Source organism: Hyaena hyaena, unplaced genomic scaffold, assembly GCF_003009895.1.
Source record: "Hyaena hyaena isolate Hyena2069 unplaced genomic scaffold, ASM300989v1 scaffold_335, whole genome shotgun sequence".
In the NCBI taxonomy this organism is placed as follows: Eukaryota; Metazoa; Chordata; class Mammalia; order Carnivora; family Hyaenidae; genus Hyaena; species Hyaena hyaena.
In genome coordinates this window covers 382,255-409,132 of record NW_024080968.1, presented here as the reverse complement: position 1 = coordinate 409,132, position 26,878 = coordinate 382,255, and the positions used below count along the sequence as shown (strand labels likewise).

General features: G+C 48.5%; 1 protein-coding gene across 1 annotated transcript; it reads right to left on the bottom strand.

Annotated features, from left to right (window-relative positions):
• Positions 1-292: 292 nt before the first annotated feature.
• Positions 293-11,920, bottom strand: CD40 (CD40 molecule). Its single transcript, XM_039249447.1, has 9 exons — positions 11,810-11,920; positions 7,531-7,609; positions 6,844-6,969; positions 6,447-6,593; positions 6,008-6,101; positions 3,137-3,198; positions 1,603-1,689; positions 1,465-1,493; positions 293-898 (listed from the first exon to the last, which is right to left on the bottom strand). The coding sequence occupies exons 1-9, from the start codon at positions 11,858-11,860 to the stop codon at positions 731-733; spliced, it is 843 nt and encodes a 280-aa protein (XP_039105378.1). The 5' UTR covers positions 11,861-11,920; the 3' UTR covers positions 293-730.
• Positions 11,921-26,878: the final 14,958 nt, after the last annotated feature.

Here is a 26,878-nt window from a genome sequence, read left to right as displayed (position 1 = left end):
CCTGATACATGTTTGATGACTATTTAATTACATAAGCATTATATGAACTCCCTCTCCATTTGGGGGAGAAAAAAAGCCAAATCTTCCTTTAACCCTTTCCCAGCCCTTCTTCCCCAACCCAGACGTTACAACTCTCAGAGCTGTGTGTCTTCTGTGTATCGTTCTGAACACTTGCTATACCTACGTGTACACTGATATGTTATGTGTATACACATACCCATAGATGATATCTCATACCGTCTGGGGGGGGGATGTTTTTAAAAGAAATGTTTTCGTACCCATCATTCTGCAACTTGCTTTTTTTTTTTTTTCCACAACAGTGCTTTTGAGATATTGTATAAAATATATTACGATTTCCTTTAGCCAGTCCCCTGCTGCTGGCCAGCTAAATGGCTTCCAGTTGTCCACTGTCACAAACAACACTGCAATGGATATTCGTGGCTACGTGTCCCTGGGCTTGTGGAAACCACCATGATACGCCTCTGGGCACTGGAGGATTTGGTGGATGTTACTCTGGGCCCCACCCCCCCCACCAAAGTTTTGCCTCTGCCTTTAAAAGCAAGTCAGGAGACTGAATGGGCTCCAGGGCTGGGGTGGAAGGCTCTGTGTCTGCACCACAGGGGTGCAGGCCGGGGGTGCCCCGCACCCTCACTCTGCAGCACCAGCAGCTCCACACTCTCCTGCACGTGCCCGTCTTCCCATGCTGCCACACTCGCTGGCACACCCCGCCTCATACTCTCTCCTGCACAGAGATGCGGCTCTCTTTGCCGTCCTCCTGGGTGACCGGCTGGCACCCGTGTAAGGTCTCCTGCACCGGAGGAATGGAGTAGAGGGGAATAGAAATGTCCTCCAGGTCCTCCACGGGGTCCTGACACTTAACTTCCTCCGGCTGGATGACCTGCGGAGCCAAGGCGGGAGGTCACCCCCCGGGAACCCCTCCAAGGAGCCCATCCCTCAGAAGGGGACCCCACCCACCCACACACAAGCCCCCTCCCCTTTCCCAAAGGGAGGGTCAGTGTTGATTCAATGGGTGCCTCCTGCCCCCTGCTGGCTACACAGAGAGGGTCAAGAGACTTCCAGAGTGGGAGACTGGATCCAAGGAGCCCCTCCCAGCGCCCACCCCATGACCACTGACCAAGGCCCAGGAGACGCGGTTCCCCACATATCAAATGGGGAAAAGAACAGCAAATGTCAGATTTTAGGAATGGTGCCAGGGCTGCTCCATGGGAAGGTGAGCTCCGGAGATGCCAGACATTGGTGGCACAGGGGAGCGAATGGGAAGAGCCCTTGGGCACGGCACTGGGGGCCGGGGTAGGGGGTGGGGGGAGAGGAGCCAATCCTGCTGCCTCCTCACTGGCCACAGGGGCAGACCCGGAATCCATGTCACTGCCATAGAGGCAACAATGAGTCAGTCTTTCTTTCCAATTTACCAAAACCCTGAGCCGGTTCCCAGGGTTGACATACCTTATTCCCTGGCCCCTTGGTCACCTTTCCTAGAGAGAGAAAGAGAGAGAAATGGGATGGGGAGTTGGCAAAGCCAATCAGGAAACAGGTGGCCAGTTCTCCCCCCTTCCCTCGTCACCTCCCCACCTGGGGACTCACTGATATAGGCAGACACCAACAGGACAGCAAGCAGAATCACCATTGTGATGGGGATCGCCACCAGGGCTCTTACCCGGTCCTGGAGACCTGGAGAAACCAAGACTTCAGTGACGGCCTCCCACCTGCGGCGGCCCCCTATCCCCATGCCTGAAGCTGCTCTATACCTTGCTGGACTCTCACATCCTTCAACGTCTGAGCTCAGCTATATCACAGGAGTCAAACCCCGATAAAAGGTGGCCAGATGTGTTTAGTGTGACCAGCACACCAGGGGAAAAAAAATTCTCGAAATATTTGCCAGCTCTTTAAAGTGGGAGATTGCGTATTTAAACTCAGGATATCTGGTTTCTCTTAGAAGCTTGGAAGATCCAGCCACAGTGGGCCACCAGGACTGAGTGATGACAGCTGTCTCCACCGGCTCCCCACACACCCCGTCCCTCCCTACTCCATGCCCGATGCCGACACCCATCAACATCGATGTCTGCACTGCTGCCTTTGTTATAGAAGAATGGAGGAGAAAGTAAAGTATTTCTGGTACTGAAGTCTCTATCCTAAATAGGAAAATGAAAAGAGAAGAAAAAGACCAAGATGCATGGCAGGAACTAGGGAAAAGCAAGTCAGGCATTCACCTTGCAACAAACTTTAAGGGGACACCAAAAAAACTCAGGAATCAAGAAAAGTAATGTTTTAATGTCATGTTTTGGAAAATCATATCAACAAGTTATGGCCCACAGGCTGGCTGTCTGTTTTTTATTTTTATTTTATTTTATTTTTTTTAATTGAGCAGGCTCCATGCCCAACATGGGGCTTGAGCTCACGACCCTGAAATCAAGAGGTCACATGCTCTACCAACTGAGCCAGCCAGGCATTGGCAGATGTCTGTTTTTTAAATAAAGTTTTATTGGAGCCAGGGCTGGGATTAGGCCGAGGCAAGTGAGGCCGGGTTGGGTCATGCTTTTATGTAAATGTTGATACTTGGTTCTTTCTGGACTTTTTTTTTTTTTTTACATTAGCTTTGATCTTTTTTTAAATGTATCTGGTGTTATTTATCTTGATTACTGCATTTTCAGCCTGCCCCTTAAATACTGTGTCCAGGGCAAGGGCCTTGCTCACCTCACTCCAGTCCCAGCCCTGCTGAGAGGAAAGTGGGTCTTTAGAAAAAACAGAGTGTATTTTTCTTGCCGGTGACTCTTTCACTCATTAACATGACCTGCAGCTATTTGAGCCTGTGACCTGTGTAGGCCAACCTCTCCCCGTTCTAAAATCGAAACCGAGGCCCATGCCAGGCACTTACCCAGCCTACGAAGGGAGGTGCTGTTATCATCCCATTTCACAGATGAAGAAACTGCAGCCCAGAGTGGGGAGGGGACTCGCCCAGGCTCCCCAGGTAAGTGGCAAAGCTGGGACGCGGCAACCCCAAACTGCCTCCTCTCACTTCACCTGCCTCTTTCCGCACCAGCTGTCTCTGCGTGGCCCTGCGTCCCCGTCAGCTCCCCACTTCCCGGCCCGCTGCCGGAGTGCCATCTCTGAGACTCACCGCAGACGACATCCGTTCTGTTGGTCCCCGGCTGAAGCTCTACGAGGCCTTTGGCCTCACATCTGTGCACAGGCAGGTGTGTGCACGCGCGCACACACAGACGCACACGGAGAGAGAGAGACATAACATTTCCCCAACCGTAACATTTCCAACCCCGGAGGGAGACCATCAAAACCAACGAGTTCAAGTTCACTGAGCGCGTGCGGTGTGCAATTCCCTACGCTGGTTATTATGGGAATGACACAGACTCTGTTCTCGGGGAAGTCGTGAGGGCAGAGAAAAATTGTTGCTCATCTTCGAGGAGGAATCATCGAAGAGTCTCTGAGTGCCATGCTTTGTCACACAGGCCAACGTGAATGGGGAACCGTTCAGAGAAGGGGAGACAAAGCCCACAATGGCTGGAATAGAGGGCTGATGAGTTCAGCTTAAGGCAGGGCTTCTCAGCCTCAGCACTGCTGACGCCTGGGGCCGTATAACTCTCTGTTGTGGGGCTGTCCCGTGCACTGTAGGACGCTCCGCGACACCCCTGGCGTCCACCCACTGGTTGCCAGTAGCAGCCCCTTGTCAGTTGTGACCACCAAAATGTCTCCAGATATTGCCAGGTGTCCCCTGGGGAGAAAAATTGCTCAGTGGAGAACATCTGGGCTACGGACTCATCCAGAAAGACTTCCCTAGGGAACGGCCATCTGGGTGGCCCTGAAGGATGTAAACTTAGAGCAGCAGCAACATTCTAGCTGAAGCAGGACCATGTGATGTGAGGGATTAGGTGGGGGGCGTGCCAAACGGTGTCAGGGAACTATGGACAATCGGGTCTTTAGAACCAGATCACTGGTCATCAACCATGAAGGTTTCAGCTGGATTCAGCTGCTAAGACACATCAGCACCCAACCAGGTGCCCAAACAGTGAGGCGACTCGCTTGGCCTGAGAGCTCACAGGAGGAGGAATTGTGAAAAGTGGACAGTTAGGAGGCCTGTGCAGGAGTCTCAATGTGGGACAATGAAGATGTGGCCCCTGGAGGGTGGGGATAGAAAAGAATGTCACAAAGAAAAAACCGTCGAAAGTGGCGGAAAGGTGAGAAGCTTCAAAGAAAGCACGTACACAAGAGTGTCTTTTCCTCGTGCCCTGGGAGGTGAAGGTCATTCCCATTCTCCAAGGGAGGGCACTGAGGCTCCCAGGAGGGTCGCATACTTTCTAAGCTGCAGCGAGGCTGGAACTCTGGGCTCCTATCTATTAACCAAGGTGCCCCCAGTTATCATTCAACATTTATCGGTAAAGATTTATTGAGCACTTACTACGCATCAGACATTGTTCTAGGCATAAGGAATGCATCATTAGAAGAAAAAAAAAAAAGGCCAAATCCGTACTCTGAAGGAAACTGCAGACTACTAGAGCAAGGCAGGCAGGAAACAAATAACAAAGTATATATGAGATGCTAGTATTTGTGTAGAAAATATGTGTTTGCGTGCGTGTGCATTTATTTATTTGTACATAGAATCTCTGGAAGGACACACAGGAAAAAGAGCTGCCTCCAGGGAGGAGAACTGAGTGGCCAAGGAACAGAAACTCACCACTACAGGCCCTCTCGTGCCTTGTGTTTCATGAGCCTCTCTTACCCATTTTTTTTTAAATTAAACACGGGGCGCCTGGGAGGCTCAGTCGGTTAAGTGTCCATCTACGGCTCAGGTCATGATCTCGCGGTTCGTGGGTTCGAGCCCTGTGTCGGGCTCTGTGCTGACGGCTCAGAGCCTGGAGCCTGTCTTTAGATTCTGTGTCTCCCTCTCTATCTGACCCTCCCCTGCTCATGCTGTCTCTATCTCTCTTTCAAAAATAAATTTAAAAAAACATTTAATAAAAATAATAATAAAAAAATAAAATTAAAAATAAAATTAAACGCACAGAGTAACTGGGCAGGTGCTGAAGGGTACTGCAGGCAAGAGAGTCTGATGCAAGAGAACGAACAGCCTGTTGAGGGCATTGCAAGTAGCATGTGGGGAAAAGTCAGGAAATGGAGCTGCAAGTCTGGGGAGCAAGTGGAGGACTCTGCATTTCATCCTAAAGGCATAGAGAGCCATGAAGCACCGTAAATAGGGAGCACCATGATCTGAAGTAAACTGTAGAGAACTCACTTCGGCAAAAGGATACGGACACAGCTGAAGAGGAGAGACCAGAGGCAGGGAGGCTGGTGAGGAGGTGAAGGCACCTTCCAGACCACAGTGAGGACTGCTGGAGAGCGTTAGGAGGAATTCCAAAGCATTTGGAAGCTAGATAGACAGGACCTGGTAACTGATTTGGGCTTGGAGGCGAGGGAGGGACCGTGGTTCAGGTGCCCAAATACGAGTGAGTGTCTTCCCAGAGGGTGACAGGGGCCGGCAAGTGAGTCCATTTGGTGCCTGTGGGTCAACTGCATGGAGGTGGACCCTCAGTGGTGGCACACGACCATCTGGGACCCAGGAGACAGATCTAGACAGGAAATGTTGATTGGGAACCATGGATACGGATGAGGTGCCCAGGGGAGGCAGGCAAAGTGACTGGGGAGTAGAGCCTAGAACAAAGGCCAAGGAAATCAGTTAGGAGGAGCAGAGGAGGAGTAAGGAAAGCAAGAGAGGTGTCCTGGTGCCCCCAAGAAGGGAGTTTCATGAAGATCAAGAGATCAGCAGTGTCTGTTACCAAGACAGAGCAGGCAAAAAAAAAAAAAAAAAAAAAAGCTGAAAAGTGGCCCTTTGGTCAGCTATGAGGCCACTCTAGAAGTTCTCTAGGTGCACAAGCACGTGGACATGGGAAGCAGGGCCTGAACGACAGGTGGCCAGATAGAATGGAAGTAGTCCCACACCCCTCCTAGGGCAGCAAACACAAGGGATGAGTCCTTGTACCTTGTCCAAGGATGACACTTTTCCGAAGCAGATGACACATTGGAGAAGAAGCCAGCGGGGCATGGATCGCAGATGGTATCAGAGACCCCTGTGGCTGGAAGGGAGGAGGTGGCATTCCATTCACCAACACAGTGGACCACCCATCCGGCTCTCAAGGAAACAAGTGGACGGGCAGGGCCGGAAGAACTGTCTGTGTCAAGTGCCATCCCCCAGCACAGAGCTCCCTGACTGCCGCAGCCCCTCCCACCGCCCGACCAAGGTAGCTACCCATGGCTGGAGGAGGGACAAGAAAGGTTCCGTTTCCTGCTCACCAAGCGGAGACACCGACGCAGGTTGGTCCCCCCACCTGCAAGACTGAGCGCCCACTGCCCAATCCCTCACCTTGAGCCTCAGCTCCTCTCTCCAGCCCGCAGAGCCAATTCCCAGACAGGCCACTTACCAACCTGCTTGACTCCAAGGCCAGGGGAGCACAGGGTGTGCTGGGTGCAGCTTTCACAGGCATTGTTGGTACAATGTAGACCTTCACGGCATCTGCAAGTGGTGTCTGTTTCTGATGTGCCTTCCCTCTGGACCTGGAGCCCTAGGTCTGAGCAGAGAATGCAGGAAGGATGGGGACCCCTTACCAGCCATGCCCAGGGGATCTGCCCCTCACACTTCCTGCTTTTATTAGATCCTCTTCCAAGTAGGGATAATAATCAGATTATTTAACAACTGGCACACCCCAGACTCCAACCAAGAACAGACCCCGAGTATAAAAAAGCAACGGCTGCATCGTCGGGAAGAAGCTAGACTGTCAGCCTGACTCCCACGCACCCCTTCCCCAGCAGCCCACGCACTGGGGTCGCAGTACTTGTGCTGGTGACAGTGTCTCTCTATATTCCAAGTGTCTAGGAATTCGCCTTTTTTGCAAGGAAGGCATTCTGTGTCGGTGAACTCTGTACAGTCATTCATCAGTTTCTTCCCTGGAAAACATCAGAAAATGAAGCAGGTCTGGCCAGCTCAATGAGTCAGACATTTATCAAAAGCAGATCGGGCTGGGTTTAGGGCAGGGGATTCAAAGATGACAGTCGCAGGCCCTTCTAGACCTCATAGTCTGGTGGGGGACATGGGAGAGATAGGAGCCCTAGTCCTGGCTAGGCAGAGAGGGGACCCAGAACATTCTTTTTTTTTTTTATTTTTATTTATTTCTAGGAGAGAGAGAGACAGCGTGAGCAGGGGAGGGTCAGAGAGAGAGGGAGTCACAGACTGAAACAGGCTCTAGGCTCTGAGCTGGCAGTCAGCACAGAAGCCCGACATGGGGCTCGAACCCATGAACCGTGAGATCATGACCTAAGCGAAAGTCAGACGCCCAACCGACTAAGCCACCCAGGCGCCCCGGACCCAGAACATTCTGACTGCAGGGCAGGGATGGGGAGCATCCCAGGGGTCATTTGAGACTCGAGTCTACAGTTGACACGTGGGGTCTGCATCTGCCAGGAAACCGAGAGGGGTCCCACAGTGGGGCCCGAGGGTCGGCAGCTCACCTGGCTGGCACATGTCACAGCAGTGATTTTTGGCCAGGTACTGATTCTCTCTGCACATGGTGTGTGGCTCCGGGTGGACCTAAAAACAGAACTGGGCAGTTTGAGGGGTCCAGAAATCTCTACTGCAGCCTCTATGGCAGGAAGGTGGAAATGAGCCAAGACACACAGGTTAGAACTGAAGTGGAAATCCAAAGCAGGAAAATGGAGCCTGTATATTACTTGGTGTGTTTGTTTTTAACTAAACTGCCAACTGATGTGATTATGAAAGCACCCAGAGGACCGGTCTGGCATTTTACAAAGTGATTGCACTGGACCATCACAATATTCTCTGCACTAAACAGATCTTCCTTTTGGCTTGACTCCTGAGTCTTTCCTCTTTCCAAAGACCCAGAAGCACATGAGGGCTCCAGTGACTCCCCTGGCATCCTGAGGCTGGCTGGGCAGCTGGTCCTAAGTTTGGCTGGAGCTATATTTAACACTTGGCGGGTTCCTTCTATTCTTCTGCTCCCCATTCCTTTCCCTTCTCCAAACCCTCATCATCGGATCATCCAACCCCTCTCTCGTGAAATGCCAGGACTGTGAAGCTGGAAGGAAAACATCCAACTTTTTTGCTTTACAAACGGTAAGCCTAAGGACCAGGGAGATTGGGTCACCCGCCCAGGGTCACACAGTGATGAATATGAATGGGAACTCAGCTCTCCATACTCCCCCTAGGTCAGCTTAGATCTTGCCTGCACTATTTTTACTCCATCCAGGTACCATTAGTTTAAATACATTTATTTTACTTTTTTTAAACACTGTGATTTATTTATTTTATTTCTTTTCTGAGAGAAAGAGAGAGAGAGAGCGTGTGTATGTGTGTGTGTGTGTGTGTGTGTGTGTGTGTGTACATAAGTGGAGGGAGGTAGAGAGAGAGGGAGAGAGAGAAAGAATCCCAAGCAGGCTCGGCTCCCAAGTGCAGAGCCCGATGCAGGGCTCATACTCACAAACCAAGAGATCATGACCTGAGCTGAACTCAAAAGTCAGACGCCCCACTGACTGAATCACCCAGGTGCCCCTTGTTTTATTTTTTTAATGTTTATTTATTTTTGAGAGAGAGACAGAGAGCACAAGCAGGGGAGGGGCAGAGAGAAGGAGACAGAGAATCCAAAGCAGGCTCAATGCTGACAGCAGCGAGACCAATTGGTGCCCCAAATCACGAACCGTGAGATCGTGACCTGAATGGAAGTCAGACACCTAACCAACTGAGCCACCCAGGTGCCCCTAAATGCATTTATTTTATTTTTTTTTAATATTTTTATTTATTTCTAGGAGAGAGAGAGAGAGAGACAGCGTGAGCAGGGGAGGGTCAGAGAGAGAGGGAGTCACAGACTCTGAAATAGGCTCCAGGCTCTGAGCTGGCAGTCAGCACAGAGCCCGACGCGGGGCTCGAATCCATGAACCGCGAGATCATGACCTAAGGGAAAGTCGGACGCTTAACCGACTAAGCCACCCAGGCGCCCCTAAATGCATTTATTTTAAATGTAAACCTTATATCATTGCCATCACAGAAGAGCCAGTATCACTTCTCATAAATAAAAGGTAACCCTAAAAATAAATTCAACAGAATCAAAACAATGTTATTAAAACCCAGCCGGATGCTTTGCTTGCTGGCCTCGGCTTCTGTTTTAAAAAGGAGGGTTGGGGCGCCTGGGTGGCTTAGTCGGCTTGGGTCATGATCTCGCAGTTCGTGGGTTCGAGCCCCTCGTCGGGCTCTGTGCTGACTGCCAGCTCAGAGCCTGGAGCCTGTTTCAGTCTGAGACTCCCTCTCTCTCTGACCCTCCCCTGCTCACACTGTCTCTCTCTCTCTCTCCTAGAAATAAATAAAACATTAAAAAAAAAAAAAAAGGAGGGTTAACAGGGTACCTGGGTGCCTCAGTCAGTCAAGCGACTGACTCTTGATTTCGCCTCAGGTCAGGGTTGTAGGATTGAGCACCACATGGGGCTCGGCACTGAGAGTGGAACTGGTACTGAGCGTGGGACCTGCCTAAGACTGTCTCTCCCTCCGTCCCTCTCCCCTGCTCGTGCTCGCTCTTTCACTCTCTCGAAAATAAAATATTTTTTAAAATAAATAATTAATTAATTTAAAAGGAGGATTAGCAAGTGCTGGAGAGGTTTTAACTATATTCTAGCTCCACAGACCTCCTGTTTGGGGAAAAAAAATGAGGATTTTAACAGAACCGTAAAGTGAATCTATGTTGTTTAGTCCTGTACCCATGTTCTGCCTAAAATCATGCCACACTTGGGGAACAGCCAGTGAAAAGACCACAGGATTGAGAATCAAACAGTGTCAGGTTCCAGTCTTGGCTTTGTAACACTTACCAGTTATTTTGTTTCTCTTAGCCTCAGTTTCCACGTCTCTAAAATGGGAGTAATGCCTTGCCCCACAGATTGTGAAAATCAGAATGAATGTATGTATATGGCCTGGCACGGTAGCTAGAACATAGTAGGGGCTCATTAAAAGGCAGTTTGAATTATCATATATATGGGACTATCTGTTTGGATGACTAACACCCTGGCTAACTGGCTGGGGGTCCAGGACTCTGCCTAATTGGTGGCTCTCATTCAGCCTGGGTGAGAAAATTATTTACAGAAGCGCATCTTACTCCAAATGGAGAAGGAAGTATAAAGGTGTGTTGCCTCCACCACAACATCCTCTGAATGTTTCTGCAACCCTGTGGACTTCCCACTAGTCTCCCAGAGACACGAAAGTCCTTTATGCCATTTTCAAACCCATGAGAAATGCAGCTCCTTCTCTGAAAGTTTGTCAGTCTCCAGCCCCCCCCCCCCCCCCGCTCTAATCCTGCTGACAGAGAAGCTCAGGACCTAGGCTTGGAGAGGCAGGCTTGGGAATCAGGCAGATGTAGATTTATATCCAGGTTCCACCTGGCCATGAGAACGTTGGCAAGTTACTTCCTCTCTCTGAGCCTCAGTTTTCTCATCTGTATAATGGGGGAGTTGAATAAATCAGACCAAGAATGCATGTAAAGCATTTTGCTCAGAGCCTGACACAAGGGAAGCTCTCAAAAATAGTCCCTGCTATTGTTGTCACAGCCCAGTCTCTACCTGGAGCCAAACCTGGTAGCGTGCTCTCGAGAAGCCCAGACCACCCTTCGCCCTGAATCCCCTGTGGCTCTTCCTCCAGTCTTCCTACAAAAGCCCTCTTCCTCCACTCACTAGCTCTGCCCCCCCCCCTTCCTTTCTCCCTAAGAACCATTGCTTAGAGTGAAAATGAAAGTTCTGGAACCAAAGCAGCTTCCCCACTGGCTCTCTTCCCTCTCTGTCGACTCCCTCCCGAACGCCTCCATGGGTCTTTCCTGCCCAGACTTCATGCCAGAAACTACAGCCCTTGAAAGTAGGGGGAGGCCGGAGAGGTTGGGATGAGAGCAGCAAGTGCTTGGGGGGATTCCCAGGCTCCAGAATGAGGAACTACAAAAATACATCTGAACAAAAAGTGAGTCAAGTGTGGGCTTCTGAAAATCCCGGAGATATGCTTGGCTGGGCATAACTGAGACTTTCTGGTGCCCAGAGAAACCCCTGTTGGTCTCCCAAGCCCTTCTGGGATCCCATGACCTATTCATCTCCCCCAGGGGTCCTCTATGTCACCTTAAATTCAGGAGGCAGAGAGGCAACCTTGGGTATTCCTCCTAAGTCGGATCACCCAGGATTTGGGGCTCTGGGTGGGGTGGGATGTTAAAAACCCTTTGCCTTCTCAAAGAAGTACCTGGGCCTCTGCACCCACTCTTGTTCCCACAAGGTACCCTGGGAAAAGGCAGTCCCAGGGGGCCAGGATATGATAACCACTCACAGAGGCTGGCGTCTGTCCATAATGTTAAAGGGACAGGAAACCGGCCAGACCCGCCCCTTCCCTTGCCCGGCCTCCCTTCTCATCTCTGAAACCCCTCATGTCTAAGGCAAACCCAGACTCCAGCCTCTTAACCAAAGTAAGGCTTGAGGCCCCCCCCCAAATCCCAACCCCATCCACGCCCCAGGTGCACGTTTCCTGCAACGCCCCCACTACGCGCCCTCCGTGGGCTACCTGGGACCCCAATCTGGGACGACACAGAGGCAGCCGACCTCAGTCAGCCAGGACCCTGGGTACCTTACCCACCTTCTCCCCAGTGCTCTGTCGCCCAAAACCAGCTAGAAAGTTCCCTTCCCCGAAATACTGTTTTTCTTCCGATTCTCCACTCTCGAATCCCCAAATGCCCTGTCGCGTCGGAGCAGAAACTCAACTTACGGTGGTCAGCAAGCAGCCCCAGAGGAGACAGCGCAGACGCAGAAGAACCATGGCGAGGTGGGTGCCGAGCGGCGGAGTAGGGGCGAGGGCACTGGGCCGCCAGTAACTCCCCCAGCCCGCGCCCACTGCCCGCCCCGCCCAGGAAATGGGCGGGGCCTTCGGGGACCAATGGCGGCCAGCATCGTTGCGGGAGGCGGGGCTCCTGACAGCTCAACGCGCTGGGATTTCCCCGGAACATTCCTACGACTCCGGTTCTCCCGGGGAGTCGGGACTTGCTTTCGGCGAGGGGAGGGCGCGTGGTCCGTGGAAGCGCACACCCCCTCGCCCCTGCGACGCAGAGGCCAAGGTGAAGAGGGCAAGGACCTAGCAGTCTTCCCGGAGCGCGAAGGCAGAAAAGAGAGATCCCCTGAGTGCTGGGAAGACGCCGCAGGGACCCTCCCCACGGTTCTCCCCCCACCCCAGCCCCCTGCAGCCTCCGGGAATTCAGGCAGAACCGAAAGTGTCCCCACCGCGGATGGAGAGGCCTTAGGAAGTTCCCGCATCCCAGAAAACAGGAAGGCCGTAGCTGGGGTGTGAGGAAGAGGAGGGCTTCAAGGAAAACAGTTTCCCAGCTTAAAGTTTCCCTCTCTTTCAAAGGAAATTCCGTCGTGTGGGTGCAGCATCTCAGCCTTCCCATCCACCCATCCATGTGTCCCCACCAGGTTCTATTCCAACCCCGTTCCCATCTGGCGCCTGGAGACAGGCATTTAAAGCAGCACATCAGCCTTTTTGTGGGAGCGCAGGACCCCATGAGAATCTCAGGAGACTCGAGACCCTTTTCTTTTTCTGCAGAAGCATACACACCCTTGTGCCTACCCTGTCCAGGTTCTGGCCCTCCAAGCCTTTCTTCAACCAGTGTTAATACTGTCTGCTCAGCAGCACAGAATACCTGAATTCCGACCCAGGCTCTCCTTCTGAGGGGCTGAGGTCTCTTGAGCTTCAGTGGTCCCCAGTAGAACCTGAGAAGCTTGAACTAGACAGTTGGTTGTTGGGGTAATGACCCTCCATGTTCCGCATTTCTGGGCCAGGCCCAAAGGCCAGGCTGCATAGAGCAGACAGGATGGGAGAGGAAGAGGCTGTTAACTCCACCCTCCCGGCTTCTGCTACTCAGGGACCCGCCTTTCTGTCACCCCCACCACTAATTCCCAGGCTCATCATCTCTCACCTGGGCTGTCCCTACAGCCTCCCTCCTTCACTAGGTACCTTTTGAGCCCCGACTATGAGCCAGGCAACTCTCAACTAACTGTCCCCTACTCCCACGTTTCTCATTGTTCATACTGTTGCAATTCTCTTTGCAAACCCCAGATCTGATCTGCTCAGGATGCTTCCCGCCTGAAAAACCTCTTTGGGCTCCCCATCCCCAAGATGATCCAAACTCCTTCCCCTGACACAGCAGGCTGTTCTCCACTCTACCCCCACCTGTCTCCCCACACTCACTCCCTGTCATGTCCGCCCATGCACACTGGCTTCCATCATACTCTCCTCCCCACATTCAAACAAACTTGTCTTCTTACTGTGTCTTGCTGTTTCCTTCTTTCCCCTCTCCTTCCCGGAACCAGTTTAAATTTTCCCTTTTCTTTGGTTAAGCCTCTTAACCAAATGCCTCTTCCCATGACAGAGGCATTTGCTCCATCTCCCCTTAGCGCCTCCTCCGTGCTCCCGCAGCATCAGCGCTCTGGACTAGAACTCCATCTGTCTGGCCCCATTGGACTGTGAGCTCCTTGAAGGCAGCGCTGACTTCATCCCAGTCCGGGGCACGTACTAGGACACCAATACGTATCTGCTGAATGAATACATGAGTAAGTGGGTTCAGTAACTTCTCATCTGCAGCACACCCTCCGACAGGAAGGATGTGGGGGCAGGAGGTAGCAAAGCTGACTGGTAGCTGCCACACATCTCAAGCTGCTGGTCAGACACCCATAAGCCAGGAATGCTCGAAATCAGAGTCCAAAGGACTTCACGAAAGCCACCCAAACATGCCTGGGATGAAGATTATATTAAACTATATTTTCCCTTTTTAACCCACTTCACAAAGCAAACACAGCTTTAATTCCTTTGGGAGGGGGGAGGGCGTTGCTATAACTTCAGCTATTACTTATTCTTTATTTGCTTGATTCCAAAATTGGGCCCTTCACAAAACTGCCTTGGGAAGCAAGTACATGGAATTAAAACATTAATTATATTATATAAAACATATCAGAGCCACAATTAAAGCAGCTTAAATTAATGTGTGAAAGAATAAATAGTAGCCTTCGGGTTGCCCCATGGGGCGAAGACCAGATAAGATAAAGGGAAGATATTTTAGTATGTGCATATCCCAAGGAGACTTGTGCTGATGGGGAGAGGCCAAAAGAAGCCATCGAATCCTCCTGGGCTGAGAAAAAATATGCTGGAAGAGGAAAGAGAGATGATTTATGGGGAGGATGACAATATTTCAGAGTCCTGTCAAAGAGGGGAACCATTTATGAAGGGTTCAAAGGTAGGGCAAGGGACATTCCAAGAGTGGGGACCGAAGATTTTGGAATGACTAGACATGCCCTTTGCAGGAGGTTGGGGGAGGGGGGAGGTCACAGGGCCACATGGGTGGGTAAGAAGCAGGCCTGGAGGTCAAGTCCAAAGCGTAGCCAGAATCTGGCGAGCAGATGATTCTAATACGAAAACCCCATTGTGTTGCTCTCAGGTTTGAAGCAACTCCCCAGAGCCCTCACTCCTTAAGTTCACGTCAAGGCCATGGGCTCCCTGAGCTGTATCTCTAACTGTCCTTCTGCCCTCAACTTTCTGCTCCAGATTATGCCCCACCTCCGCCGGAAAGCCCTTCTCCATTCTCCTTACATCTGATCAACCCATTCTTATCTTTCAAGTCTCAGCTCAGGTGCCCGCCCCCCCCCAAGCCCTCTGCAACACACACCCTGGAATGTGCACCCACCTACCTCCCGGAGCCCTCTCAGAATCCTGCCTCTGCTTACCTAAGCAAGACTTCAGCCCTACCACACTGTATTTCAATTATTCTGTTTATTCATGGAACCAGTGTACTGAGGCGACTCGACTTGATAGGGCATAATAATGAAGCTTTTCCCCCTAATCTCTACCTTCAGCCATGCTGTGTTGAATTTCCCTTTTCCATCCCTTAATGACATCTTGGGCAGATTGCATTACTTTTGGATCACTTTCTGTTGTTAAACCTCCATCCTTGAAAGCTTTATTCTCAAACCCAATTTAAATCTCATTTTGTCTTCTCCCTTACTCATCCAAGGGTTGACTTGAGCCAGGATCCTGCCTGTTTGAATAAAGGGTGGGGGAGGGGAGCATAGCCTGGTTGAGAAACACACCCCAGCACCCTCTCCCTTGTTGAAATTGGGAGGAGGGAATGGGACTAGCCCCCCACAATAGCCCCCACCTTGTTGGTTGACCCGGGTTCCCTGGCTAACCTGGAGTGGTGTTTATAAATGGTTTTTCATGGGGCACATGAGTATATTTCTTGTGGGCTTCTCCATTGCACAGTCCTCTGACAGGGGGCATCCGGCTGAGGCTTGAGCTTCCCCACCTTGCCCCACCACCCCTGCTTCTGCCTCTGGTGGGACCCTCTTGCTTGGCAGTCACCCTGCTTGAGTGGAATACCGGGAGCTTAGCTGGCTAATGCAGGCTCTACTTGACCCAGATAAACTCAAGACGTTCTGGCCAGCTGCTCTACGGTGACCCCTCTCTCCACCCCTGTCTTCCCCTGCTCAGATAGGCACAGGGGGACGTCAGCAAGTCCACTACCAAGTAGACCCCCACTGGGGAACAGCATCCCAGCATCCCCTTCTTGCAGTCACCCCTCAAGCTCCAGAAGGGACTCCTAATTAAAAGGGGGAGAGAAGAGATTTGCCTTTCACAGTAAACACTATATTCCTCATTAAAACCAAAGAACTCCTCAGGGCGCCTGGGTGGCTTAGTCGGTTAAGCGTCCGACTTTCCCTTAGGTCATGATCTCACTGTTTGTGGGTTCGAGCCCCGCATCGGGCTCTGTGCTGACTGCCAGCTCAGAGCCTGGAGCTTGTTTCAGTCTGTGACTCCCTCTCTCTCTGACCCTCCCCTGCTCACGCTGTCTCTCTCTCTCTCCTAGAAATAAATAAAAAACATTAAAAAAAAAAAAAAAAACCAAAGAACTCCTTCCTCCCCAGTATTACTATTTGGGCAAGGAAGAGGAAAGTGAGGTTTCAGCCAGGGGATTTGGGCCATTTGTGCCCCCTTTAGTAAACCTTGCAGGCTCCATTTAGAATTCAGGTTACACAGGGCCTGTTTGCTTTGCCTGTGGGACATAGTACCAATTCCCAAGTCATGGGGAGTTCCCACTCAATAACCTTTGGACTGGGCCATCCTTCATACCTAACTTGATTCTTGGAGAAGAAGATCTTTGTAGCGTCATGCCCATACAGAGCCCAGGCTCATCCTGGATGCTGAGCAAGTATTTGTTGAATGAATGTGGGAACTATAAAGTAATGAGACTGTAGGGCTCCATCAGCATCTACCTGCTCATTCTCACGCTGTCTGGGGAGATACCCATCTCCACCAGAGGACCAGGCTCTCTAGCTAGAATTCCCAGGCCCAACTGTAGACACAAATCTCTCCTTTCAGCTCAGAAGAGTTGGGTTGGGATTTATCAAAGGGACTAAGATACTCAGAAAAGAATCCAACCATAAATTAAGAAAATCCAAGAGCCAGCAAAACAGATGGGAGAATGGACAAAGTATAGACATTCTTTATCACGATCTGGTCAGAGACACTTACTGACTTGGCTGATCCTGATATCCTAGACCTCGGGTCTGTCCTCAGCCTTGTCAGGCTCTGATGTCTGGGATGCAAGATGGCTTTGGTTGGGGGGAAGGAATCCAAATCCCCTACCATGGCCTCAAGATCTAGAGTAATCTGACCTCTGCTGATTGCTCCTTTCACTCACCCACTTACCGGCTACACCCCAGCCATCCAGGCCTCTTAGTTCACCTCAGAGCCTTTGTCTGTACTGTTCCCTTTGCCTGAAAGGGCCCTCCTCCCACTCCATCTGCTGACTTTTATCACCATTCAGATCTCTAGGCAAATGACACCTCCTCAGAGAGGTCTTAACTGATAACCTTATCTAAGGTGAGTTCCTCTGCTGCAACCCACTTCCCCACTGCTGTCCTCTCTCATGGCACCTATTCTAGACGCAGTCATCAATGCAGGCAAGACAAGATGGAGCTGGCATTGTTGGAGGGTGTCAGGTGGCACATAGAACCGACAGGAAGGAGGAAGGGCCAAACTCCAGCAGGAGCCACAGGAGGCAGGACATGGTCAAGACTCTGCTACAGAACAGGTCTTACAAACCAGCTCTGTGTTAGCCAACGTCCAAAATGGCCCCACCTCCTGATCTTTACGCTCTTCTGTAGTCCCCACTTTCACCGAACCAAGGTCGGTCTGTGTAACCAATAGAAACAAGGAGAAGTGATAGCACGTCCCTTCCAAGATTAGGTCACAAAACTGAGATTTCAGGCTTCTGGGCTCTGTAGAATATTCTCTCTCTCTCCCTCACCTTCCCCCTTTCCTCCTTCCCTCCCCCTCTCCCTCCTCCTCTCCTCTCTTCTTTCTTCCCTTGTCAGGCCCACTGGGGAAGCCAGCTGTCCTGTCAGGAAGACATTCAGGCAGTCTACAGAGAGGCCCACAATGGTGAGGATCCGAACTCTGGCCATCAGCCACGTAAGAGGAGTGGGCCTTCCAGGCCCAGTCAAGTCTCAGATTAGTGAAGCCCCAGCTGACACCTTGACTGCAAATTTGTGAGCTCATAAATGTTTCACTATTTCAAGTCACTAAGTTTTAGGATAATTTCTTACACGGCAATAGATAACTAACACAATCAGTAAGTGACCCTGAACTTAAGCATTATTCCCTCCAAGTTCAGTGTCTTGGGAAGGGACATTAGAGTAGCCACGCTTGGCTTACAGCCCATATTCTGGCTGCCAGGGGGTGGGAAGAACTATCTGTGGCTGCCTGGCCCCTGGTGGGTCCTGCCCTACAACGTTCCCCTCAAATACGGAGGATGTTCATAAGCCAAATGGCAAAAGCAGTCCACTCGCACTGCAATGTTTCATCACATTACGGCCTGTTGCAGTTCCCTGCAAAGGAAGGCCTTTTTTCTTTTTCCCTCCCCTCCCAATTTTGGGCACACAGCAAGGCCCCAGAACTAAAGGAAGCAGATACTCTCTTGGCCAATAGTACAGAGGAAATATCCCTCAAAAATCAAAAGTCTGAGCACCTTAAAACGTCAAACCCTCAGGGCAACCTCTTGTCAGTGGATTAATGGGGGAGAAAAAAAGAATTGTTTGGGAAACAGGATCAAAAGATCCAATTCTGCATCTTTTCATATAGCCAAACCCAATGAATAATCAAACTTTTCCTGCTCAAGATATACATACAAAACAGATATTTTAAAATAGACCAAATAGAGGCGCCTGGGTGGCTCAGTCGGTTAAGCGTTCGACTTTGGCTTAGGTCATGATCTCATGGTTCGTGGGTTCAAACCCGGTGTCAGGCTCTGTGCTGACAGCTAGCTCAGAGCCTGAAGCCTGTTTCGGATTCTGTGTCTCCCTTTCTCTCTGGCCCTCCCCTGCTCACGCTGTCTCTCTCTGTCTCTCCCTCCCTCCCTCTCTCTCTCTCTCTCAAAAATAAATAAAACATTTTTTAAAAATTTCAAAAGACCAAATAATTAGCCATGGTCCCATCCCAAAATTAAGTCAGTGTTTTATTTGTACAGGTCACCTTATTGTCTTTGTCCATATGTACCTTCAGATTTTTCTTTTCTGAAGATATCCTAGATAAATTTCCGGTTTTATGTTTTCCTATAGCATGGTATCATAGGTATTATTTCCACTTTTGACAATATCTTTTTTTTTCTTTATCTTTACACCCCCCTCCCATAACAGCTTGATAGGTATCCTTCTACATATTTACAAATATGTTTGTTCATTTCATAAGAAAAGGAATCTTTGCCTTTTTTTTTTTTTTTTTTTTTTTGGCCCTTTCTCACTTAACTCTATCATGGAAATCACTCCAGATTAGCAGACACAGATCTGACACATTCCTTTTTTTAATAACTGGGTAATATTCTGTGATGGGGGCTTGTCACAAGTGATTCAATCATTCTTCTGTTGATGTACATTCAGGCAGCATCCAGGTTTTTACTGCCGCAAAGCATGCTGTAACCAGATGTACTTGTACCCATACACTTAGGCATTTCTGCTTCTATAGCTATAGATTTCTAGAAGTGGAATTTGCAGGTATATATACTGTAAATGGGAACAGTATTTGCGAAACACTTGGGAAATGCACATATGTGTGAAGGGGCCTCTTTGTTTGCTCTACATCACTAGATGTTGTCATTCATTTTAATATTTGATAGTTATGGGTGAAGAGAGAGGTCTCATTGCTCTGATTTACATTTTCCCAATTATAATTGAAATTGAGCATCCTATCAAATGTTTATTAACCATTTGGGTTTCCTCTTTCATGAACTAACTGAATGTATCCTTTGCCCATTGTTTTACTGAATGTCTTTTTCTTAACAATTTCATTCATTCATGTGTTCATTCAACAAATATTCATTGTGCATTCCCTATATGTCACTTGTTGGGGTTATAGCACTGAATTAGACAAGTCCCAGCCCTCATGAAGAGCTCTTTGTATGATTTCAGTGTTAACCCTTTACTATGTCACCCATCCTTTTAAATTTTTTAAATGTTTATTTATTTTTGAGAGAGAAAGACAGTGCGAGCAGGGGAGGGGCAGAGAGAAAGGGAGACACAGAACCTGAAGTAGGCTCCAGGCTCTGAACTGTCAGCACAGACCCCGATGCAGGGCTTGAACTCACAAACAGTGAGATCATGACCTGAGCTGAGGTCAGACTCTTCACCGACTAAGCCACCCAGGTGCCCCATACTATGTTACCCATCTTGAAAATCAGCTGAGATGTCTAATTGTACCTCCAGGCTCTCCCCATACCCATGTTCTGGAAGATTGCTAGTCTTTATAGTTTCAGATTTTATGGTGTAAAATACCTAATATCAAGCACCACTAGCCATTAATTTGTTAGAGCAGAAAGATCACTTAGTACAATCTCCTAGGTAGCACCTTGCTGGTACCCCACTCTTATGCCCTCCGTATCCACAGTTCTTGTCCCTCCTTCAAGTCCCTGTGACATTCTCCTGAAGGACCTTTTATGGACACCAGAGCATATTTAGCCCTTGAAGGGGGCAGGACAGAGTGCCTGGGGGAATGTCTTGGGAGCAGCCTTCTACCAATGACAAAGAGCCAGCAAGTGAATATTCTAGTTCGCAGGGGTCAACCTTGAGTGGGATAACTCAGAGGTGTGGGTTTTACACTATTGCCCCCGTGAAGATTATCCCCCACCAATTGTTCATGGAGTAATCAGCACATGAACCCACCCTGTCATGGCTTCCTTCCCTCCCTGTTTCACTTCCCCACTTCCCCATTGATGCTTCATGGGGTCACCTTCCGAATTACTTGCACTCAAATCCTTGTCTCAGTTTCTGTTTCTGCAAGACTTCCAGCTAACCCCTCAGTTTGCAGATGAGGAACTAGCAGCACTAGGAGACAGTGTAGCCTAATGGACAGAAAGGTGGCCTCTGACTTCAGAGGGTGCAAAGCCTGCTCCTGACTGTGGCCTGGAGTACATTCTTTTCTTTCTCTTTTTTAAGTTTATTTATTTATTTTTGAGAGAGAAAGAGAGCTTGAGTGGAGGGGCAGGAGGCGGGTGGGGAGAGAATCCCAAGCAGGCTCCACACTGTCAGCGCAGAGCCCGACACAGAGCTCAATCTCATGAACCCATGAGATCATGACCTGAGCTGAAATCAAGACTCAGATGCTAACCAACTGAGCCACCCAGGCTCAGAACCCTTGAGTATATCTTTAATCTCTGGTTCTACCTCTGTAAAATGGACCTAATAGCTCACATGGTTATTATAAGGATTAATTAATTATGTAATTTTCTTGTAATATCCAGTAAAAAAAAAAAAGATTATTAATGTTAGAAATATAACAAAACTGCCTCCTAGAGAGCACAAGTAGCTCCCCTACGGTCATACAGCAATGTGGGGTGCATGTGCCCCCCATCAGAAGACTCTAATCCTCTACCTTCCTGTGGGCCAGGGATGTTACAGCCATCAGGTTTCATTTATCCTGGACTTTAAATACTCCTAGACTCATGGTAGGAATTGGTATTTATCAGTGTTGTCCAACAGAACTTTCTATGCTGATGCAAACACTAGATCTGCATCGAATGTGAGAGCCACTAGCTAAGCCACCTGTGCCTATTAAGCACTTGGAATATACTTACCGCAGCTAGGCGGTGGGTATTTAATTTCATTTACTCTTAATAATTGTAAATAGTCCCACATAGCTGGTTAGACAGCTCAGGTCTAGGGAGTGCGGGTTGGGCAATGGAAGGAAGAGTCTTTTAAGGTCTTTTCTTCTCCCCTCCTCTTCTCTCTTCTCTCCTGCCTCCCCCCGCAGCCCCAGCCATTCAGCACCCCTCTTCGTGAAATCCTCTGCCTTTCCCTCCTCGGTACATGCTGGGCTCCATGAGGGGAAGCAGAAGGCACTGAGACAAGCATTGTGCTTTCATACAGCCAGCAAGGTAAAACAAGCCCCTTTGTGGTCCCCATATTGAAAGACCAGACGAATACCTGCTATAAATAAAGCTGAATAAAGATCCTTTTCTAGATGGCTTCCATTGTTCCCTGTTCCCTTATAGTATTCACGCCAAGAGCATTCCCAGCTTCTCAGACCCTCAAGTTATAAAACATGCCATTACCTCATTTTCATTTCATTAGACTTACAGGTCACAAGACCACTTTGATCCTCACCAACTTCATCTTTAATGGTTTCAAAATAATGGTTCTTTCCATTTCAGTGTGAGCCCGACACAGAACTTCCTACTTGTGTATTCTTACATCTGCTGCTTCCCACTTTTAACTCTCTGTCTAAACAATAGTGACTAATGGAGTTTTCCGAATGCCGGTGTGTATTTCACATCCACGAAGATGCGCCCTGCATTGCTCCGTAACCCCACAGCATGAGCAGTAAAAACCATCATTTCTTTCCAAACCGTCTAATCCTGATGGGTGGCATGGAAAGGTCCACCTGAGTCGTATGTCTGACAAACCACCACCACCAGCTCCCACAGGCTGCGTTTCCATGGCACCTTTAGTTCACTCCGCCGGGCGCAGTGGGACACGTGGCTTTGGGGCCTGACCGACATGGGTTGGAATCCGGACTACGTTGCTTCCCTGTGAGGAAAAATAACTTATCCTCTTTGAGACTCAGTTTCCACATCTGCAAAATGGAAGAATGGGAGAATTACTTTGCAGGATAGTGGAAGGACTAGATTTATATGGAAAGCAGGATGTTGGAGGTGTTAAAAGCATGAACTCTACCGCTAGTACACTGCTCTGTGACCTTGGGTAATTTACTCAACCTCTCTGAGCTTCCATTTTCTTGCCTACATACCTGGCATAGTAATAATGCCTTCCTTTTAGAGTGTTGGGAGGATTAGATAAGTATATATAGAGAGAGGGACAGACAGAGACAGAGGCAGAGACAGAGAGAGTCCTCAGAGAGTGCTGACTCAAAGAAAGAACTCACCTCTTAGAATGCCCTAAGAAGAGCTTCTCATCCCAGGCATTAACTACTTTCCTTAGAGCAGGATTCTCAAGTGTGTGTGTGTGTGTGTGTGTGTGTGTGTGTGTGTGTGTGTGTGTATTGTGGAGTCCTCTGACCCATATGAAGAAGACTTTGGACCTTCTTACAAAAACATTTGTAAATGCAGAAAATATGATAAATAGAGGTAAGAAAACCAATTATGTATATTGAAATACAGTCATCAAAATAGTAAAAAGACAAATATGTGATGTAGCACGGTCTGTGCATCTTCATTAATACATTACATAATCAGATCTAGTGGCAAGTCTAAAATTTCCATAATTTCAAAGCAGTGATGAGTGCAAACAATAATTCAAGACATCTGCAATAATTGTACTGTGATATGAAATATCTGTGATTTCTCCCATCCAAGCACTAACCAGGCCCGACCCTGATTAGCTTCCGAGATCAGATGAGATCAGGCGCGTTCAGGCTGGTTAGGGCCGTAGACAAAATATCTGTGATTTCTATTGGAGACAGTGTAGCAGGCTCTGATAGTACCACTCACTGTTTGTTGCTTACATTCATAATGGAAAGAAGTACTTCAGGGCACCTAGGTGGCTCAGCCAGTTGAGCATCTGACTCTTGATTTTGGTTATGATCCAAGGGTCATGGGATTGAGCCCCACACTGGGCTCCATGATGAGCATGGAGCTTGCTTAAGACTCTCTCTCTCTCTCTCTCTCTCTCTCTCTCCCCCCCCTTCCCCTCTCCCCTGTTCATACTCTCAAAAGAAAGAAAGAAAGAAAAAAGGAAAGAAGGAAAGAAAGAAAGGCTTCATTTTAGTCAGAGGCAAATGAAAGTATGGAAGCAGGTTCTTCCCATCCAAGTTCATGAACCCCGGGTTAAAGCCTCTGCTTTATAAAATATCTAGCACCCTTTTATCCTCAGATGTGGGTCCAAAGTTACAGATTAGGAGGTACTCCCCAAATTCTCCTCACATCCCATAAATGGCCTCTGATTGGAAGGGTAATTTTTTTATTGTTTTAAAAAAATTTTTTTAATGTTTTTATTTCTGAGAGAGAGAGAACATGAGCAGGGGAGGGGCAGAATCTGAAGCAGGCTCCAGGCTCTGAGCTGTCAGCACAGAGCCTGATGCAGGGCTCGAACCCACGAACTGGGAGATCATGACCTGAGCCGAAGTTGGACGCTTAACCAACTGAGCCACCCAGGCACCCCGGAAGAGTAATTTCAAGACAGAAGTGCACTGTTCTACAAGAGTGTGCAACAGGCTGACAAACTACTACTGCTTATTGTGCAGTACATGGCAGGTACTAAGTGTGCTAAGTGTTTTGTTTTGTTTTGTTTTGTTTTGTTTTGTTTAAATAGGCTTCATGCCCAACATGGAACCCGATGCAGGGCTTAAACTCACGACCCTGAGACCAAGACTTGAGCTGAGATCAAGAGTTGGATGCTTAACTGACTGAGCCACCTAGGCAGGTGCCCCCTAAATGTTCTAAGTATTTTACAGATATTGACTTGCAGCTGTGGGTTTGAACATTGAATAATCCTTTTAGATAGGTCCTATTACTATCTCTGTTTTACAAAGGAGAAAATCGAGGCACAGAGAGGTTAGGCAACATGCCCTAAGTCACACAGTGAGTAGATGAATTTGTACTCAAGTAGTCTGAATCCATGGTCTGTGCTCCTAGCTACCAGGCTATACTGTCTCTCTATTCAGAGTGGAGATGGGAGTAAGATCTAAAGAAAATTTTATTAACTTTAAAAATAAAATAGCCAGTTATTTTACCAGAAAAAAATGAGTTTATTTGGGAATTGCAGAGGGACTGATTTGGGACGTGCAAGCTATGCGAAACATAGGGCGAGTCTGGAGAACAAAACCGGGGAACATTACTCTGTAAAGAAAAGGGAGGAAGTTGGAGAGGGCTGCTCTGAACAAAATTCCCTTGGAAGAAAGCAGGAGTTCAGGGTGGTAATGGTTTCTCATTGGCTGAGTGGTGCCAGTTTCTCATTGGCTGGGCTGTTGCTGGGCAAGGAGGAAATCTTCCTTCTTCCTGTCCGGGTAGTCAAGTGAACTTCTTCCTGCCTAGGAAAGCAAAACGAGTTGTGCTGGAAAGTTTGTGGGTAAGAGCTTCCTGACTCCACTCTAAGTGAGGTTTCCCTTTAGTTACTTTCACAACCTTAAGGATGAATAGGAATTCACTAAAGAGGTGGCAAAGAAGGGAGGAGGGAGGATGGAGATGCAGGGAAAGGGTTGGAAGAGTATTTAAGCAGAGGGAACAGGAGGTACAAAGGCCCTGAGGCAGAAAGAATGTGGTGAATGCCGAGCCCGAAATGATACCAATGGGGTTGCAGGTTGGAAAGCAAGGGAGACAGTGGCATAATGTGAGTCTGGATGGCAAAGTTCCAGATCACCAGGACCAGCTTTATCATTATCCCAAGGACAGTGGGGAGTGACAATCAGATTTGTTATATAAAAGTATCATTCTAGCTATAGAAGAGAAAGAACGGGAGAGAAGAAAAAGTGAAAGCAAGGGGCCTAGTTTGGAGATAAGCAAAGAGGGGCAAGTTAGGGGTGATGACAGCTTGGACTAGGTGGTGATCAGGGCGGACCCATTCAAGAAACATTGGGGGGGAGCACCTGGGTGGCTCAGTCGGTTAAGCGTCCGACTTTGGCTCAGGTCATGATCTCACGGTTTGTGGGTTCGAGCCCCGCATCGGGCTCTGTGCTGACAGCTAGCTCAGAGCCTGGAGCCTGCTTTGGATTCTGTGTCTCCTTCTCTCTCTGACCTTCCCCTGCTCATGCTGCCTCTCTCTCTCTCTCTCTCTCAGAAATGAATAAAACATTTTTTTAAAAAAAGAAGAAACATTGGGGGGAAGGATCTGGTGCATTGGATGTGGGGATGAGGGATAACTCTGTAGCCAACTGTATTTCCTAAAGGTGGCCACAGCTTTATCTCCCACCGACAGGCTCTGTTCCCAGCGAGTCCTTGCCATTCCTCCCATTGAGTGGAGGGCCTTGAATCTGACAAGCGTTATGAGGCTATATGACTTCCGAGGCTGTGTCACAGAAGGCAATACAGCTCCTGCCTGGTTCTCTCAGCCACTCTCCCAGAGCCCTGAGTCCCACGTAAGCAGCATAACTACTCTGAGGCCACCATGCTTTGAGGAAGCCCAAAGTAGCCCATGCAGAGACCACATGGAAAGACTCCGAGACGATGTGAGGAGAGAAAGGTGTCCAGCCAGCCTCCAGCTCCCCCAGCCACCCTGCTGTCCCAGCTGCAGCTACTGTCTGCCCAACTCGGAGCCAGAACCGCTCAACCAAGCCCTTCTCAACTTCCTGGTTCCCAGAAACTATGAACAAGAATAATATGCTTGCTTTACATCATTAAGTTTTGAATCTGGAACATTCATCCTTCAGATTCTGTCTGTACGGACTCAGCCAGGTATCCAGTTCCAACTCTTATAAAAAGAGATTTAACATGTGCAGTGTGTTTGTGAGAGACCCTGAAACATGGTAAATGGCTTTTAGGTACGTTTTCTCTGTAGTCACCAAGCCCCAGGGGGTTCACACTCCATTCTGGGAGGAGAGGTGTTTTGTTTTTGTTTTGTTTTGTTTTGTTTTATTCTACCCTAGACTCACTGAATCAGAATCTCCAGGAAACAATGAGCTGGGACTCAGCTGACCTGTCCTACTCCCTGACATCATCCTTAACCATTTTTATAATGATTATACTTATATTGTATTTCTATACCCCAACATATGTAGGCAGATTTGGAGATGGATCCTTTGAAAATTTCAAGTGAAGGGAGGCATTAATCAGATTGCGCTGGCGATCTGAGTAGCATGAAACAAGATTTATTTACCTTCTCAAAGACAATTCTCTTTAAACATTTTCTTAAGTATATTTCACATGGCTCTGGAAATAAAACAACTAAATATGTGCCATCTAGAGTAATAATAATGGAAACTATGTGAATTGTCCCCAAAAGAAAGAGATATTATAGAATCAATGGAGGGCCCTAAATTTAATCCTCCTATTTAAAAAATGCTATATGATAAAAAAAGAGATACAAAAATGGTTTGGGGGTGTTATTTTGTGTTGAAATAGCTTGGGGAAAGAAGGAATCAATTTGGAATCACAAATAACAGATAATGTATGACCTGACATCATACAGCAAGATCAATGTTAATCAGATTAAATAAATTATTAAAAGGGGAAAGGTAAACCATGGTAACATTAGAAAAGGAAAATATGTATTTATTAAGTTTTCTGGAGGGAGGAAAGTCAAAATTTAAAAATGAATCAGCAAGGTTGTGTTCTTTCTAGAGGCTCTAGAG

What these genes read in the sequence shown, in the direction of transcription:
- CD40 (XM_039249447.1), bottom strand. Translation starts at nt 11,860, where the DNA reads ATGGTTCTTCTGCGTCTGCGCTGTCTCCTCTGGGGCTGCTTGCTGACC. An exon ending in CTGTGACATGTGCCAGCCAG is followed by an intron (nt 6,970 to 7,530) that starts GTGAGCTGCCGA and finishes GATGTTTTCCAG; the next exon opens with GGAAGAAACTGATGAATGAC. An exon ending in AAGTGTCATCCTTGGACAAG is followed by an intron (nt 3,199 to 6,007) that starts GTACAAGGACTC and finishes GCCTGTGCACAG; the next exon opens with ATGTGAGGCCAAAGGCCTCG.